At 39.7% G+C, this 18,948-nt stretch overlaps 1 protein-coding gene across 2 annotated transcripts in view; it reads right to left on the reverse strand.

The window, feature by feature from the left end:
* The window catches only part of slc4a2b (solute carrier family 4 member 2b), a 47,147-nt gene that overhangs the window by 27,339 nt on the left and 860 nt on the right, over positions 1-18,948 (reverse strand). Inside the window, exons 2-3 of one of the 2 annotated variants that reach the window (XM_074622741.1) lie at positions 9,993-10,071; positions 4,903-5,074 (exon numbers count right to left, since the gene is read on the reverse strand). In XM_074622741.1, the coding sequence (XP_074478842.1) occupies positions 4,903-4,962 (60 nt within the window). In that variant the 5' untranslated portion in view covers positions 4,963-5,074; positions 9,993-10,071. Of the gene's footprint in view, positions 1-1,317; positions 1,419-4,902; positions 5,075-9,992; positions 10,072-18,948 lie in introns of those variants that run through there. The other variant, XM_074622742.1, reaches the window with a different exon arrangement.

Below are 18,948 nucleotides of genomic sequence, written 5' to 3' on the forward strand. Positions count from 1 at the left end.
AGATCATTGCTGTGGACGCAGTTCTGATCTTGGACTCTGAAGGATCATTTTTTTTGTGTCAAATTTTTGATTTCTTAAGTTAGTAAACGTGTCATAAGCGGGATAATGTACAGCGAGCCGGTCACCCCTCTGCAAGTATCGCAAACCCCCAGTAACCCTAACCCAAAATCTGCACAGCACCTTATAGCTTGTTTAATCTGTGCAAAGAACAACATACAAGTTGTACACTAAGCTAACCATGCGGCTGGTTTAGTGGAGAGACATATCAATCTTGTCATTTAACTCTCAACAAGAAAGAGAATAAGCACATGTCCTAAAACATTGAACCATAGCTTTAAAGTAATAGTTTGACATTTCTTGTCATCTCTCTGAGGCTCAAGGACTGCCAGCCAAAAAACTATATGGCACATAACACCTGTAAAAAAATGCAACCTGATGTTTTTACACTTCAGTGTTTGTATGAATTAAAGAAACTAGATATAACAGTAATTCATGAGCTTTAGAGGTGCTGGTAGGTGGATTTTGTTACCTCTGAGCAGAGCCAGGCTAGCTGCTTCCCCCTGTTTCCAGTCTTTATGCTAAGCTAAGCTAACTGTCTCCCAGCTCCAGCTTCATGTTTACCCTACAGACATGAGTGTCGTATCAATCTTCTAATCTTACTCTTGGCAAGAAAGTAAATAGGCACATTTCCGAAAGGGTGAAACCATTCCTTTAAGGGGACACAAGCCAAATGGGTTGGAAACCAATAATCTAGACTGTTTTAATATAACAGGTTGCTTGCACTGCTGAAATGCCCTGAAGCAACATTGCTCCAATGGCTCAGCAGAAATAAACCTTTGCAAACTGTTTTAAACTGAACCAGCAGCACAGCAGGTTTCTTAATATTACTTTTTCCAGTTAATTAAAGAAAGTGGCACCCTTTTAAGAAACCTTTCATAATCCACCTGCTGACATTAGAGGGGCGACTATATGTAACTAGTGACGCATTAAAATAACATTAGGTTGTAATTATTACCTTGGATTTTATAATGCCTGAGAAAAGTCAATGAGCTGATGACGAAGTAAAAGTGCATTTCAAAAGCACAACTAGATTGAACATTAACCAGCTGCAGAGTTCGTGTTGAGGGTACATTTACCTTAAGAACCGAAGCCAGAAGAAGAAAGTCAGGCTACATATAAGCTTAGAAAATCTCTATTTGCCCCATGTAGGATAATGTTCAATGACTGACTGGGAATGATAAGAACAAGACTAAATATCACACACACGAACACGCCACGCTACGTTGAGTCCTCTATCCTCGAACTAAACAAACTCACCTTTAATGAATACAGATAGTCCATCACATTACACACAGGTGTGTTGCTGCAGCTTAAAATACAACAAGATAGCTATATTTGCTTTTCCAAAGTCAAAAGTAAAAGCCAGAGACGTCCGCCACTTTCATGGAAGACAACCTGCTTCCCATTTCAGTTAGCCCTCGTCACGTGACCAGGGCAGACCTTTCACGGTAGAAAGAAGACATTACTCAGTTTCACAATGAGTCCTTAAAAAAATTCAAACAGGATTACCTGAACTCTCCCTGTCCACACACAGACACACAAAACACACATTGTTAAGGAGATAATAATTAACTTGACAGAGTTGGAGCCAAGAGAACAACCAATAAGGCTCTGTCAATCAGCAAACATTTTTATCTTTCCTGAGCTTCTTGGTCATCAGGCTACATCCTGGCGACTCATACTATAGCCAAGTCATATTCTAGTCCACAAACTCAATATGTTTTATGGCAGTTAACTGTCTTACCGGCTGTAAATGGAAATAACGACATGCTGATTCTGAGCAGGCTTGACAGAATATCTTTAAGGATGTCAATCGACACCTTCTGCAAGAAAATAATAAAGGTCTTTGTCTTGTTTAAAAGGCACATCGCTGATACAAAGACAAAAGTGTACAAAAGTATTGACATTCTGAACAAAACTAAGTATATGTTGGATTATTAAGCACTTCCAATGTAGTACTTCTCACTTATTACTGTGAAGGAGGTGTGGGGCAACGCATATACAACTAATGTAAATCCATTATATAAACTACAGAAAAACAAATTATAAATACGGTGGATGTTTATCAAGTGAAAGATAATAAAACTGCAGGATTTAGCTGTTAGTTATGTTTAAAACCAACTACAGATTACTGCCTGAAACCTGTTTGTGCTAGTTGTTTGTGTCAGGTGATGATGATTACAGAAGGAAATTTCATTTTTAAACTCAGTTTTTGTTTTTTCCTTTGTCCTGCTAAACTACTTTAAAGCAGACGTGTATTTCAGTGTGTGGAGTCAAACTCACCTGAGACCAAATAATGGGATCATTATGAACTTAATGAGCGTTTATGTTTAATATTTGAGTTTAGATGTGTGTACCTAGGCCTTAAGGGACTGTATGTAAATTTGTACATGTATAAACATTTTGTAATTGTTTTTTATTGCCAATGTGTGAACAGGTTGTGATTTAACCTAAAAAATGAGACCTAGTGTACAGTAAAAGTGTACACTGACGTGATTGAAATAAATAATTAACTACTAAATGACGTATTTTGTAATAAGTCATCCAAATGGTAAAACTAAATATGAGAAGTAGTTAAACCCACGGCCTCTCGTCTTTCTGCACCTCTTTCATGGATCAGTGGTTAAGCGTCATATATCCACTTCCACCTCCTAAATTCGTTGCATTCTACGTCTGGACTGGTAGGGTAGGGTTTACAACTTGGACAGCACTTATATTGTTTATGTCCAGATTGCATGCAGGTAGATGCAGTGGTTGTCAGGATGGTCACAATGTTGTGAAACACTGAAAAGGAAGCAGCTGACTGCACACTGAGAAAAAATGCAAAGCTAAGGGAAAGCAAGCATTTCCCACATTGGTGTTGCAATGAAGAACAGAGCAGCTCTGATGTCAAATGAACACCATGAGCACGTCTAAAGGACATTTTGAACGAGAACATGTGTTCTTCCAGTCAGAAATCATCTCTCAACAATACAATAAGTGATGAACCTTATCAGAAGTGGCATCTATGACTTGTTACTGGAAAATCTCTTCTTATTATCTCTTCTCCCACTGCGCTATAAACATCACTATTTCCACTCACCTACACATTCAACCCACTGCACAGTAAACTCTCTTCAATTTGGGCTGTTGAAAGACATTCTGGGAAACTTAGAAATCCTTAACTCATGTAAAAGAACATGAGAAAGGTTTAGTTGGTAAATCAATAAAGATATGCAGTCCTTAACAATCCAATAACTCCTGGAATGCAATAGAACATATTAAATCCTGGAAATCACTAACCATGGCAAACTGATATCTAACAATATGAGGCTATTCTTGGGGGGGATTTTTCCTTTAAGCTTGTGATATTTTCTGCTGCAGCATCTTAATCATCCGAAAATGAACTTGTTGAGAACCTCTTGAGTCGGGGAATGCTGCTTTCTTTGGCTGCTGACCAGCTGCCCTCCAGGCAGCATGTTCATCACATCTATCCCACCAGCAGCCATGCAATTATGTTTTTCATTATATGCCAATATTATTTTTGTGTTTCCAACACTGGCAACCCATCAACTTGGAGTAAAGAGGAAGGAAACAGTTTCAGTTGTGGAACCGTCGACATTCTCCACTGCTCTAATGAAAAGGGGAATTCAAGGAGCAGCTCTCGGTGCAGATCTGAAGTGTTTCTGAACTATTCTCAACGTTTTTATTTTTGCGGTCAGAAGTCCTGTATGTGGGAACAGCGCTGTCCAAAACACACACTCTGATGACAGAGTGGACTGAGGGAGCTGATGCAGCATAAATCCAGCACAGGGAGAACATGAAATGAAGTAGAGGAAAGTTGAATACGCTGAGTAGCTACAGTCTTATGCACGAAAAGACAATAAACTGCTAATTGTGAGCGTCATCTCCTCATGAAGAGCATTTAACCTGGTTTGTTACAGGTTCGCCAACTCTGCCTCATGTGCAGGGCTGCACCATATTGGGAATATTCAAGGTGGAAACTTTTGATGGGAATTAACAGGAATTTAAGGGAATTTATGGCAATAAAATGGAAATATATGGGCTATTTGCTCAGGCTGTATTAACCATGTCATATGCAGACAGAAACAACCTTTTACCATATCATAAACAGACATAATCCATTAATTTGTCAAATGCATAAAATGTGAAAGGTGCCATGTGGTGAGTTACCTAGCAAGCTAACTAACGGGGAAAGGTAGTTTGAAAATTCGAGCCGATAATGTGGGCTATGTGCAAATTTAGGGTTTAAGGTGAACAACTCATTTATAAAAGAAATGCTTTACAACAAAGAATGAATGTGAAATAGATTAAATAAAACTCCTTGATTAGTATGCTCAATCAAGCTACAGCCACATAACTATCAAAAGGTGTTGACGAGTTATAAACTGCATGTACTTTGCTATCCGCTGGTTAACTGTAATATCATAATAAAATACAAAATATATTCAAAACTTTCCTGAAAGCATGTAGTCGTTTGGGTCAGACAGTGCAGTCGTGTTGGCAGCAGTGTGATGGGAGAATGCACGGCGCATATAGAGGGGTTGTAACTGTACTGATTTCCTATTTAATGGGATGTTGGCAAATGATCTGTACATGTGATGGAAGAGTGTGCTGCTGAATACGGAGTGGGGCATACTTCTAACCAAAACATGCCATGTATTTTCCCATCAAATGAGTTCACTATTAAAAAAGGTATGATTTTTATATTGACATAGTGCAAGATTTCCCGAGATAAACTTAACTTGGAAAATTTAATGAAATTTACGAGTGTTTTATCATGTGGTCAACAATGCTAAAGCGTGACCGGACAGGGTGCCGTGTGCGGTCGTGTGGACTTACGCTGTGAGTCACCGATGCCACGGCATCTGTAATCTTGTTGGGAGCGCTGGGGTTGCTCATGGCTCCACAGTGGAGTCGCTGCTGGAGAGGCTCTGGAAAGCTGGTTTGGATCGGTGTGGCTTTAGCCCTTCTCTTTCTCACTGGGACTCAGACAGCTTTTGGGCAGCATAACCTGGAGACAGATACAGATCCGAGGGGTTAGTCCACATGAAGCTGGAGATTTATAACATGAGGCGCTGAAATACTGGAGCTGTGGGCCAGTAATCCCTGAATATGAAGTGCAGGCAGAAAGTATAATGACAGTGGTGTGTTTTTAGCTGTTTTGGCTCTTTTCTTCTTTTTCAATATCTCTTCTAATACATTGTCCTCCAATTTTAGGACATTGCAGTAGGAATATGATCCTAAAACATACAAAAACTTATTGTGTTAGGGCAAAACAGGACTGTTTCATCACCTAATCTACATGTATCTCCATCTGAGGATGTGTTTCACTGATGGAAACCAGGCTGAACGCAAAAAATGTCCTGAAACAAACAAGTTACGATTTCTGCAGCACAGGCCTCACAAGGAAAGGTATGTACCAAAGTGTCGGCTGCAAATATTAAATAATTTATGAAGACTTTGAGATTAATGTTATGTTCATTTATCTCCTAAAAACAAGAGTTTTCATGATGTTTGCAGCTCTGTGAGGCTCTACTTAGACACAGCATTGCTTTGAGCTAAATGCTAACGTAAGCATGTACTCACAATGGCAATGCTAACATGCACTTTAACCTCATAAAGTGACGACTTTTTTTTGCATGTGCTGAAGTGCAAAGCCAACAAAATGCAAAACACAAAGCAACATGCTTCACTGGATGACTACTCTGAAGGAGTTTCAGGATTTTTTCTGAAAGCGCCTCAAGTGCCTTTGAGTCCCCAGACCCACTTTAGAAACACAGATGGCCTAAACTGAATGACGTTTTTATGATGAAGTGGAAACACTGACATTATACTTGAGGCATGATAGCAACAATGGCGGAAGAATTACACACCAACATGCTTTTATAAACAATGACACCCCGTCTATTTTCAGTTCTACGATTCTTGATTTCAAGCCCTGTAGCACTTCCTCGCCGCCATTCAAGGTTATTAAGCATTAGAGCCAGATAAGAGCCAGATAACACAGTGCTACTGTGCAGAGGACCCTTTGATAAGCGGCGGCACGTGCCTCAGCTAACCTCCATCAACCTCCGTCACTCTGGAGTCGCTGTTAGACGACATACAACCGCAGGAATCCAAAGGTAATCACAATTCAGTCGGCCAGAGGAGGAGGAGCACTCTATGATTGTAAACTCAATATTTTGGGGTTTCAGTCAGTTGATGAGCCAAACAAGATATTTGAAGAGGTCACCTTGGGGTTAAGGGAATGTAACAAGCTTTTTTTTAAATATATTTTACTATTTTATAGACCGAACGAAAAATAATTAAATCAAGAAAAATGTTCTTGTAGCCCTAGTTCTTGATATAATTAAACTTTATTGTTAGGCTGCAAAGATCAACGATAGAGTGTATAAATTGGTATAGTTCAAATGACACTGGGGATGTATTGCTAAACATGATATATCTAAATTAATTGAAGCAAACAACAAAACCCTTTGTTTTACAGTTGTTAAACATACTAGGCACTCAGTCTTAGACTTTACGGTTTTCCTTCAGTCTAAAAGCAGAGGAAGGCCCTCTTTTGGTTCACTTTTCAGTGTCACAGTCAGAAATAATGTTCTGGCTCCCTGACAGCAGCTATCAAAGAAACGATAAGCCTCCCTGCTGCCTGACTACAATCATATCAATGACCTTGTTGACGGCGAGGGATTTCTGAGAGGTATGTTTCACTAAAGCACAATCAATGACAAGAGATTAAAGGCAGTGCAGAAGTATTCAGGAGCTGTTCAGTGTAAACTTGCATTTAAATGTGGATTGAACAAAGACATTATCTGCCAAAGAGACCGTGAAACTGAGACACACAGCAGACTACACAACGTTTTGGCAACGCTCTTCGTTTGCTCTGCCAAAATGGAAATCATTGCCCCGAATGTTAATTACATACCAGCAGCTGTTCTTTTCAGAGTAACAACTTTAACTTGTTTGAGACGTTGTAATCCGGGCAGTAGTGGGCGACAAAGGAGGCTATTGGAGTTAGCTTGGGTGTGTTTGAAGCTTACTTTCTCAGTAAACCTAGACCCCACCACTGTGGAAGAGGCAGGGCGGGCTACACAGGGATAAAGTTACAGAACCCTGGGATCCTGCACAAATAGCATGGGAACCAGCTTATCTACCTCAGGGCATGGCTGTAACGAAACAGATAACAGTAACAATCAGAAGAAGAAATGCTAATTGTCTTGGTAAGCAAGCAGGTTTATTAAAAAAAAGCTGCTATCAGGTGCAATCAGTCAGAGGACTGAATAAAAAGGAACTGCATGGTTGCCCCTTATGTAATAACTGAAATGATGGGTGGATGAATGCTGACAGTGCAAGAGGAAGTGAGGACAAGACACTCTGTGTTTCCCCTGGAAGAAGTTCATCATGTGTGATCCAGAAGCCCAGTACCTCACAAACTGTTCCTAAAAGAAGACGATGAGTGTGGAATTTGTTTCCACTTCTCCATGCAAGATTTAGCCACATGGCCTCAAATGTGTGCACGCAAACAAAGCTTTGGGAAAACTATCCTTCTGGGAGGAAGTAAGTATGAAAACAGGAAGAAGGTAAGGAGGAGCTGTAAATGTTAAAAAAATATATAGAAACAGGGCACTTTGGGATTCTTCCTCGTGTACATAATGTTAGACTTTGGAAATAGTTAACTGAAAAACCATGCGTATGCTTTGCCCGGACCTACAGTATATTCCAAAGATAAGTTAATACAAAATGTCTCAATGTCTACCCTGTGACATTATAAGTTAACTCAGCATGTCACAGCATAACAAGCTGTCCCTGTCCCTCCTGCAGAGAGCAGAGTATACAGTATATAATCAGGTCACATGAGTGAAGACGCTACCTTTGACCGCAGAAACTGTCATCTTGTTGTCCCGTTTCTGTTTAAACTACAGATGTGTCTGGCATATGAGGCTTAGATGTCGCAAATGTTAGTTATCAGGTTTGAAAAAATAGCAGCCGAATACACTCAGCTCTTTTAAAGGATGCCCTTAAGAGATTTAGAAAAAGCTTTTCTGTATATCGGTCAAAATACATCACATTTCCTATTTGATTGATTTGACAGCTGATAGTGAGTACCTGCTATTTACGGTTTCTGAAATAACATTGCAATGTTTCTGACAAACTGACATTTCCTTTAACTAAACCGATCTAGTCTGAAATTTATCTGAATATCATAAAAGTTTTGACATTTGCGTCATACCTTTAGAGAACAATGATAACTCAAGAGCATGACTTTGGCTTTTTTTTTGGTCAGTATTAAGACCTGATATGCAGTTGGTGGTGACTCATCTCTCCCACACAGTGCAAATAAACCTGACAAAGTCTCTTTGGTATGTGGTAAATTTCCAGTATTGATCAAAATGTACTGCTCACCTTCGAAATGTTGAATTTCCCTGAAAAGAGCATTTTCCTTCTTTTATTTAGAAGCTCTTTTAACACCTTTTTAAGAGAAAAGGAGAATAAAAAGGGAGGAGCAAAAGTCAGACATTTGCCTGGCATCCTCAACACAATGTCTTTCTTTCGAAATTTGAGAGGTTTAAGGTATTTTTTAGATGCTCTGCAGGGCTTTTCTTAAAGGAAGAACGATGACGGGTTACAGAAATCTGGGACACTAGAGGAGTGATAGGTCAGCACACCAACCATCTCAAAAACGACAAAGTATGAGAAGCAACTATCAGATTTTTTCACTCTAAGCCAAGATCTGTATTTCAAAAATGCCAATTTCACTGTAATCTCATGTGACCTTTGGGGATACAGAGGGACAAAAAGGTTAAAAGTTCTTCTCCACATAATGACATTAAGCGAAAGGAGCGAGACAGTCAGACGACATAACAGAGGTCATGAGCCAGACTTGAACTCACGACATGAGCCCACATGTGTGTTAACCCAGTGATCTGCCAGGACACCCGGCCGGACCCGGCTTGAATCAGACCGCCTGGCACGCGAGTGGCGACCACAGGCTGCATGTTCATCTACAAACTCTATCAAAAAGGGCATAATTAAAGAACAGTTCAATAAAACACACAAACTGCCAATAAAAAAGGCCTGTCCAGAAATAGGAGTTTGATCACAATGTCCAAACCTCAACAGACACACAGGCCTGTACTTATAAAAGCAGGACAATGACAGGGGGGGAAAGGAGCGGTTTATGGTTTCATTAGAGAACTGGGATTCCAAAAAACAAGACTGTGTGGGTTTCCTTTTAACAGACAACGCATGTTTAAAGACATTTTTTATCCGGATTGTGTTGCTGTGATAACTCCAAGTGACATGAAGATAATTTGTGGCCTTAATGTTTTATCTAAAACAATAACATGCTGCTATGAATTTACAGAATCAACAGCGTTATCGCCGGTTTAAGACGCAGTCTAGGTCTGATGTAGAAAAACATGTGCGTGATAAACAGAAATGGGTCAAACAGAGGGCGGTTTAAGAAAACAAAAAAGACAAACACTTGAGAAAGTAAGGTCGGTTTTTTTGTAGATATGAATGGTCAATTCTGATTCGACCACAGCATTTAGAGGGCCATCACTTCCCCAAAACATGGCCTTTAAAAAGCTTCTAATTTAGGATTTACAAGAGTGTAAGAGCATGTTTGTGCTACTAAAACTCAAGTGTTTTCTGCTGTGTAACCTGTGTAACTAAACAGGATTTGTTAACAGTTATGCTATGGTTGCTCAAGCCTGAGACACTAACAGGAAGGATCTTGTTAAGTTTCATTAGCCCTGACAAACAATCACCTAATTGAGTACTCACCCATGTAAACAATGAATTAAACAGACAATAAATTAAATAGAAAAACAACGAGCAGTAGAAAGTGACATTCTGACAAATAAGACAATTTGAAAACATGACAACTGGTCAAGAAATATAAGAATATATCCATGATTGTACCATACCTTTGTGTGCTCACAGCAGAGAAGCCACCGCAGACATGGTAGTGCAATTCTGAACTCTGCCGTGAAGAGAGACCCAGGGCTGGTCAGAGTGCAGGGCAAAAACAAACAGAGGGGGAAAACAGAGAGAGGGAGACAAAAGAAAGGAGAGTTAGAGATGTGGAGCCGATCATGTGCGGTTCCAGCCTCTCGACGGGCTGAGTGCTCTCTCAGACGAACACGCACAGACTGATAAAAGCAGCCTTCCTCCTCAGGATTATGTTTCCTCCTCCAGCCTGCTGACAAGTAGCCATGTGACTCCAGGACCCATTCAACACTGAGTCAGAGGCTGCTGCTCAGTCACACAAATCTGTCGGTCTGTCTGTCACACACGCACAGATGACCTCAACCTTAAAGTGGAAACTCAACCCCAATGATCAATATCTCTCTTTAACAAACCATAACAGTGGATTTGCATGTTTTTTGACCAGCGGTTCCCCACATGTTTGGCTTGTGACCTCTTAAAACAAATCAATGACTACAACTACTCGTTACTGGTTGCAAATGTCTACAGTGATTCTCCTTACTTTATTTGAATTATTTTTACAGTACTGAAGAAGTACAATTATTCAGTAATTCACTAAAAAGCAAGCATTAGAGGCAAGTTTTAAAAAAAAAAAAAAGCGTTTTTGTGTAGCAGAAATATGTTTTTTCTGCTTTCCTCATCTGTGAATCATCTCGCCGACAGTTATCGTGCATCCTGACCCCGAGGTTGGGGACCACCGATTTAGCCCATTAACTACAACAGACTAAAAGTCTACGTGCTAGAGACTGCGAGACACTGTATTACCATACTAAGTTGCTAAGATGGTGAACATGGTAAACATTATATATGTTAAACATCAACAAGTTCGCCTTGTCATTATGGGCATGTTAGACATAGTGACGTTCGCGTTTAGGTCATAGACTGTATATAAAGATGGATGACATGACAGCTCCCCATAAGTAAAGTCAAAATATCTGGATCGCCCCCTGACGGCTCCTCTGACCTTTCCTCTAGCGCCACCATGAGGGCGATTGAGGAAAAGTCAAGAGGATCTCCAATGTTAGGATACATTGTCTGGGAACCATGAATGTCTGTATGAAATTTCATGACAGTCCCTCTGATAGTTATTGCTATATTTCATTCTGGACCAAAGCAGTTGATGGACATTGCCACCCACAGAGGCACACGGTAAGCATGGCTAAAAACACATTCCAATATCATAAAAAAAGTGCACTGGGTGGAAATAGGGTGGCAGTAACAATGGGCCAAAACATGCAAGAACATATATGGTCCTTTAATCACATGAGGATTAAATGCAGTGTTTCTCATGTGGAAATATCTATAATCTACTCTGAAGGTCTATTGCAGTCTATTTCTCAATCTACCAGAGTGACATAAATACATGTTGCCACACACAGACAATAGGTGACCGGCGGGTAAATAAAAGGCTTTCGACATAAAAAATTCGAGGGTGACGTGAAAGGAAGTGCCGCAAAAGCCTGGTTTGCAACCGCATACAAGCAAATGAATGACCTCTTTCATTCCATGTAATACAGATTGCAAGACAGAGAGTGAGTCATGATGTACTGGCTTTCTTTAGAAAAATTGGACAGTTTGACTTCTCATGAAGGGCACTGCCACTTTGCCAGGAAGCTTCTGTGCATTAATATGGTGAATAATTGATCGATAATGTGACACAAGCAATGCAAATGATTTATGGCATTGTATATATCTCAAGTTCGAAATGAAACTAGTGCAACTTTAGAACTGCATGTTTTTTGGCATGTTTATAAATTTGCACAGGATGTTTATTCATGTGTTAATATGTGTGCTTAAAATGAGTGGGAAAGCAATGACATGTTGCCTAATAGATCTTTAATTATTAACCGGTAATGACTTTTGGAAATGATTGTGGGTGCTGACATTTCCGAACAGCATCTTAATAATTTTTTGTTGGAGTTCACCTGGACTTTGTACAGGTCAAATATATCAGTTTTAGGGTCAATTTTCCTTCCTGGCATGCCGCAGGTTCTTAGTGTATTTGGCAATGGAAAAACAAACTTGTCATGTCATGGAGGAATCAACATTATTACACAATTAATCCCACATAAAGTCATGAAAGCCGCCAGATTAATTGTGTTTTGCAGCGAACAAAGAACAGTCCTGTGATCTAAACAAGTTGCTTACCCGTTGGCCAAATAATCAAGCGCTGCATTCCACATCAGCTTATTTGAGCCTTAGGGCTAAAGAAATACCCAACCTCAGGAGGAACCTGAGTGTGTGTGTGTGTGTGCGTGCATGTGTGTGTGAGATATAATTGTTTGTCCCCGGGGATGAGGGATCACTGTGGAGTCACATGCATGTCTTGCGGGGAAAAGAAACACAGTCAATGCCACAAGCAGCTAAAATTGAAGTCCACTTCAAAGTCTGGGGCTTTCCTCAATCCCAACAGTGTGCTAATAATAGCATTATCTACTGTGGTCAACCATATTAAGAGCAGTGACCTCATGCGTGCAAGGTCGATTGGCAACTTTTTCTTAACCATGACCAACAGACGATACGCTTATTACACAGCACAACCACAGAATAGAAACACTGTCCTCGTTCTGGCTGTCTGTGACATTTTCAATTAAGTTATTGAGCCACTTTTCATTCATTGTCACCAATTTTTTTAGCAAAATGTGGTGAAATAAAGCAATCTGTGCTGCGCCCAAACCATCTCCTGCACAGTACAAAACACAATTCCTCTGCTGAAAGATTTAAAAAAGACACAAAAATAACATTTAACAAGAAATTTTACTCAATAAATATCTTTTTATAAAGTGTTAACACAACTCGGAAATTCTCCCTCCAGCTTCCTGTTCTCTCCCTTCAAGTCTAAACAAGTCTGCTAGAACATATTCCTAGACGTAAAGACAACACACTCAAGTGGTCAACCCTGGACAAACTGCAGGGTATCGTGTCAACAGGTGACCATTACAACCAAATCTGTGCAGCCTAATTTCAAACATCCAAAACTTGACAGAAACTTACCAGAACACTGCTCAGTGCTCTCGCCCACTCTCCTTTGCAGCTTGGTAATGCAAAGCCTGACCTCGATGTAGCTGTATACCACTGATAGCTGCCCTGTTTGTGGATCTCTATGGGGATTTGGCGGCGGTGTATGTTGATGGCTGTGCCTCTGTTAGCCTGAAATAGCTCAGTAGTTTAAGAAGTCAGCCATCCACCTCCTCTTTCAACAAGCAGAGGTCTCTACCTCCCCGCTCTGGTCCTCACAGCCTAGCAGCCACACTTACTTTGCTCAGGGTTTGGCAGGGTCCAGCACTTTAGCATGACCGTGCTAAGTTATGTGCGCACACAGTCACTGGAACACATCCAGTCTCAGCTAACAGCTGCACACGGGCAATGTATGCCAATCTTTATCGCGGCTGTGCTTACAGCTAAGGCAGCACCTGTCTTTGGGGTGAAGAGGGATTGAGGAGGCAACTAAATCCTGGCAGCTTACATAATGCCAGCCCATTGTCCTCTACTCTAGAAAAGAAAAAGCAATCACCACTCAAGTATTTTTATACCTTGAAGAGGGTTAGAGTGCGTTGTAGGAGGCCAATACACATTCTCAAATGGAAAAAAAATGTCATGTGGAAACATTTTTTACTGCCTGCAGACTGGGAATGTCCTGTAGCTCATAGTAACAAGTTATATTAATGAGTTACAATATGAAAGGTTCATACTCAAGAGGGAGACAATAATTCAAAGAGCTACACAAGCAAGTCAATGAAAAGCTCACGTAACATCATGCATAACGCAACGGAAGGCCAAGTTCAAGCGTCACATTTGTTCAGTCTTACTTCCCATTTTGCTCGAGGCTTGGATGTAAAAGATTCTACTTTACTTTAGCGTCACCTCCTCTAACAAGTGAAGCCTGGCGAGATGTTAAATCATAATTTTCATGTCTACAGTAAACTAAGGAAAATAGTGTAAAAAGTAAATCTGGACTCAACATCAGCTGACTTCTCAGAGATGTACACATATCAGTTTATTCTGGAGATGTGAAAATCGTTGGCATTTTTGACACTTATTTAAAAAATTTCGTTAATTGTTGAAACTAAGGCTGCAACAATTAATCAATTAGTTGTCAACTATTAAATTAATCGCCAACTATTTCAATAATCGATTAATCAGTTTGAGAAATTTTTGAAGGAAAATTAAGTACAAATTCTCTGATTCCAGCTTCTTAAGTGTGAATATTTTCTGGTTTCTTTACTCCTCTGTGACAGTAAACTGAATATCTTAACAGAGTCGTGGACAAAACAAGACATTTAAGGTAGTCATCTTTGGGAAACACTGATCGACATCTTTCACCATTTTATTGACCAAACAACTAATCGATTAACTGAGAATATAATCACTAGATTAATCAATAATGAAAATAATTGTTTGTTGCAGCCCTAGTTGAAACTGAGATTTTATAAAAAAAAAATGTTTATAATACTTTTTAAAATTATAGTAAAGTTGTTCAACTTCTAAATATCCTGCACATCTCCTTGTCTTTATAACTACACTTCAGGGATCCATGGTAAAATGTTTACTTACAATGAGTGTTTGTGTACAACAAAGTTAATGCATCTTTACTAGACTTTATTAAAACCTGCATTAACTCATTTTTTGACCACTTAGGGCCAGCGCAGCAAGCTGTGAGCATGACACATTACCTTAAAAAGCTTTTATGGTGAACTTGGTGGTTGCTCACAGAGCAACATTAGCCCTCATTTGCAGTTGTGTTTCTGGCCATCTGGTGAAAGTACATCCAATATATTCTCTCTTCTTTTAGCTCCTGGGGGAAATATCTGGCTCTTTAGCTGCTAAATGTTCCTCTATTATCACCAGTAGCTAATTTTGTTGGTTGTTTTGTACTTGGGAGGTAGTATACAGAGAGATTATGAGAGCTTTTTGCAGAAAACAGCTGCCTGCTGCAAGTGACACTGATGAGAGTGGTGAGGCTGAACCAAAACAGTAAAGCTGTAGGCCATAAAACAAAAGCAATGAGCTGAAAGATGCTAAAACACTGTAGAGCTGCGGGGAACAGAGTCAGGTGATTGTCTGTGGGTTTATCGAGCCACCCCCATCACATTACACAAAGTAATTTGATCCATTCATAATACAAAGATATTGATTTGTGCAGCTTTTAAGTCACTAATATCAATTGCGGTATCAGCCTTGAAAAATCCCATAACAGTTAGACCGTAATAAAAACACTGAATTGGCACTGAGACTGTACTGTGACTTGTTGCAATGCTTCTATTCCAGTAAACTCCGATAAATAATGACTGCATAGGGATTTCAACTCTGTGGTATATCACCCAAAGGAATTATACGTCAATCGAAGAGAAACTCGGGCGGATAAAATAAAATAAAAAGGGAATACTAAATAGTTGGCCAAGGTCTACTGTATATGCCTTACACAAGAGTTAATGTTTTTACCCTCCACTGGACGTTTTTACAGTAACCACTATTACTACTGGTCCTGTCCAGGTCCAGAAGTGTTAGGGTGTGGTACTTTCTTGCAATAACTTCGTCCAGGGCTGCTCAGGTTGCACCAGCTGCACAAAACATAAAGCCACATTCTCACAGAAACACGGTAATTGTGGAGCTTTGACCCGGTGCACTTGTAATAACTGTATTTACTCTCACGAGACTCAGACTGGGACGGGAATAAAAGATCTCCCAGCCAGGCTCCCAGACCCAAAACAAAGGTCTTAAAACTCATACTACGGTCAAACACAAATCAGCCCTTTATCCATTTCCTGGGAAACAACCTAATATGATTACACAACCATGAAAACACTACGGGTAAAGAGTGAGAAAAGGCATGAGAATTTTAACTGATACCCACATGGGAAAGGATGAAAATAGTGAAGGGGGAGATGGGGAGAGTGCCAAGGATGCCTCACTGTGTCTTCTGCAGCTGAGTGTATGATTAAATGCTCCAAAGAGGCTACAAACTCCAGACATCTTAATGGGGTTAAATGTGAGAGAACAGTAGCCCAAACTCCTTCCAAGGTGTACTGCCAAAGCCACATTAAATGCAACTTACAGTAGGCTCGAGCAGAGCAACAGCCAAGCAAGCAAACTGAATTATTATCCACAATTTCTAATAGTAAACAGACCTAAAATAATAGTGTTTAGTTTCGGTTAAGACAGATGTTTGGGCCTGATGTGTTTAACCAAACTCTGGGCCTGTTTATCTGCAGAGGGGACGGTAAAATAAACATGAAGAGCCGAGAGGCCATGATAAAAAAAAAAAAAAAGAGCTTATTATCAACCTCTTTCCTTCCTTGTCTTCTGCATGACCAAGCAATTCACAGCAAGAATGTGGAGACACTCTGCTGCTCAACTGTTTGTGCTTTCACATTGTTTTCCCCCCACCAGCAAAACACACCATTGTTGTCACAAATCAGTTCACAATAAGTCTGTTTGACATATTCCACCGAGGCGAAGGAAAACAAATAAAAGCGGAGACTGTGATCACGCAGATAAGATGGATCTATCTGATGTGTTCAAGCACCGCCCAGGATTACACGACAAAAAGGAAGCCGAACCGCTCTAGAATTTGAGAGTGCAGATCGAACAAGGTCAGATTCACCGAGACAAACATTTCAGATTCTGCTATTCTACGAGTCCTTGAAGCGCTCAGGTTTTGTAAAACAACAACATCACTGTGGTTTGATTTACTTAGATTTAATCATCTCTAAGAAAAGATAATCACTTTATCCTGTATCTCGGCTTTACATCAAAGTAAAATATCTCCTCAAATAACCTGCAGCGCACATGGAGATGATACTAGTGAGTCAGCAGAAGAGACACATCCTTCCTCCATCCTGCCAGAGGGCATGTGCTGACATCTAATAGCCACGTGACAGAAACAATTCAGGGACCAAGGTTCCCAAACTGAGGTGCAGGGACCTAGAGGGATCCTGGAGAGGGTTTCAAAGGGGTCCATGGCACACAAAGTCACAGGGATTTCATTCACTATATAATTCATTATAGTACCAAATAGGGGTGGGGAAAAAAAACGATTCACCTACAGTATGTATCGGGATTTTTTTAATGCCAGAGTCAATATATTTGCTTCAGTCTATGCAGAGGTAGAAGGAAGTTATCGCTTTTATTCTTGTAGTCTGAGTAACATGACGTCATATCCGTTCTGTATCCGTCTCTCAAAACTAACTCTGTCATTGACAGGAAATGTTATCGTATTGTAGTAACTTGTGGCAAGCAGGCCGTCATTCTCATCTCTGTGGTCAAATCGGCTGACGCTACAACTGTAGAGCACCCATAGTATACAGACATTTATGTTAAATGCAGTCAAACAGCCCCGATGGAGCTGACCATGGATGTATAAAGAGAACGGAGCTGACCTTGTCTTTATTCTTTGTTTTTTGGGTTGCTGGAACTGTTTTTATAAATAATGCTTGACAATGACTGATATATTTGACTTCAGGACATCTCTGACTACATAAATGCTGAAACTCAAACATTTTTACTGTATTAATTTAGATATTTTCTAAAGTAAAAGCCCCTAGAAGTGTATGATTCAACTTTTTCCCATGGTTTAGTGTTAAAAAAAGTTTTTTTTTAAAAATCACAATAAATCGTAATATCGCATCGCAATACTTAAAAATCGAAATACATATCGAACCGGCACCCAAGTATCGTGATCGATTTGACTGACATTTATCCTTTATGAGCGACCATTACCAGTTTTCCTTTTCTTCCCTGTCAAAACTCTGTCCATCCTGTACTGTACATGTCGTATGGCTGCCTCAATAATCCCGCTCACATGAATCTTGATAGCCTCGCTCGCATCAGAGCACTCTTATTTCTCAGATTCATACTGTAAACCTTTTTCAAAGCAGACGTTTTGACTCGTCACAGCAGGAAAAGCACAGGTGGAACTAATAACACAAACCACGGCTCAGTTGCTGCAATTAATGTTATTAGTTTCACCCGTGTCTGACAAGTCAAAATGTCTGCTGTGAAAAAGCAGTTTCATAAATGAGGAGCTGCCTGTATTTCTGTTTTATATCATTATAAATAACTGCTTAGTTCAACTTTGTGATGGTTAGTAAAGAACTTTAATAGCAACTTCTTTGGTTCTTATCTCCATTTGTCACATTTTTGTAGCATAATGCTATATTTGTGCTCCCTCATTAGTGTGCTCTACTTTCATAGTCAAATCTATATGGTACAATAGAACAGAACAAAAACCCCAAATCGAGGTCAATGGGGTGAAACCTGGGGTTTCCTGTTGAGAATCCATGGCTTATATTGAGATAGATTTCATTTAATTGACAATTAATTATATAATTGTCATTCCTGCTTCTCAAATATGAGAAGTTGCTATTATATACTGATTTATATCATTGTATATTGAAAATATTTGGGTTTTGACAGTTGGTTGAATAAAACAAGCAATCTGAAGATGTCCCTTTGACTTCTGGGGACGTGCAATGGATCTTTTGTAACCATTTCAAATGGAGGTCAATGGGTTTAAACCTGGGGTTTCCTGTTGAGAACCCATGGGTTATATTGAGATAGATTTCATTTAATTGACAAAATTAATTAGATAATTGGCATTCCTGCTTCTCAAATGTAAGATTTTTCTCTGATTTATATCATTGTATATTGAAACTATTTGGGTTTTGACGGTTGGTTGAATAAAACAAGCAATCTGAAGACTTCTGGGGACGTGCAATGCATCTTTTGTCATCATCTCTCCACCAAAATAAAGAAAACAGATTAGTGAAAGTAGTTGCAGTTGTCATTATCCATACACTTTGCAGGCTATGTACAGGAGCCTAATATCATCATATTCCTCTTAAATTAACTTGCCAATGACATTTCTTTCGAATTAACTGATTGAATGATGAATTA

The sequence above is a fragment of the Sebastes fasciatus genome, chromosome 21, assembly GCF_043250625.1.
Source record: "Sebastes fasciatus isolate fSebFas1 chromosome 21, fSebFas1.pri, whole genome shotgun sequence".
NCBI lineage: Eukaryota > Metazoa > Chordata > Actinopteri > Perciformes > Sebastidae > Sebastes > Sebastes fasciatus.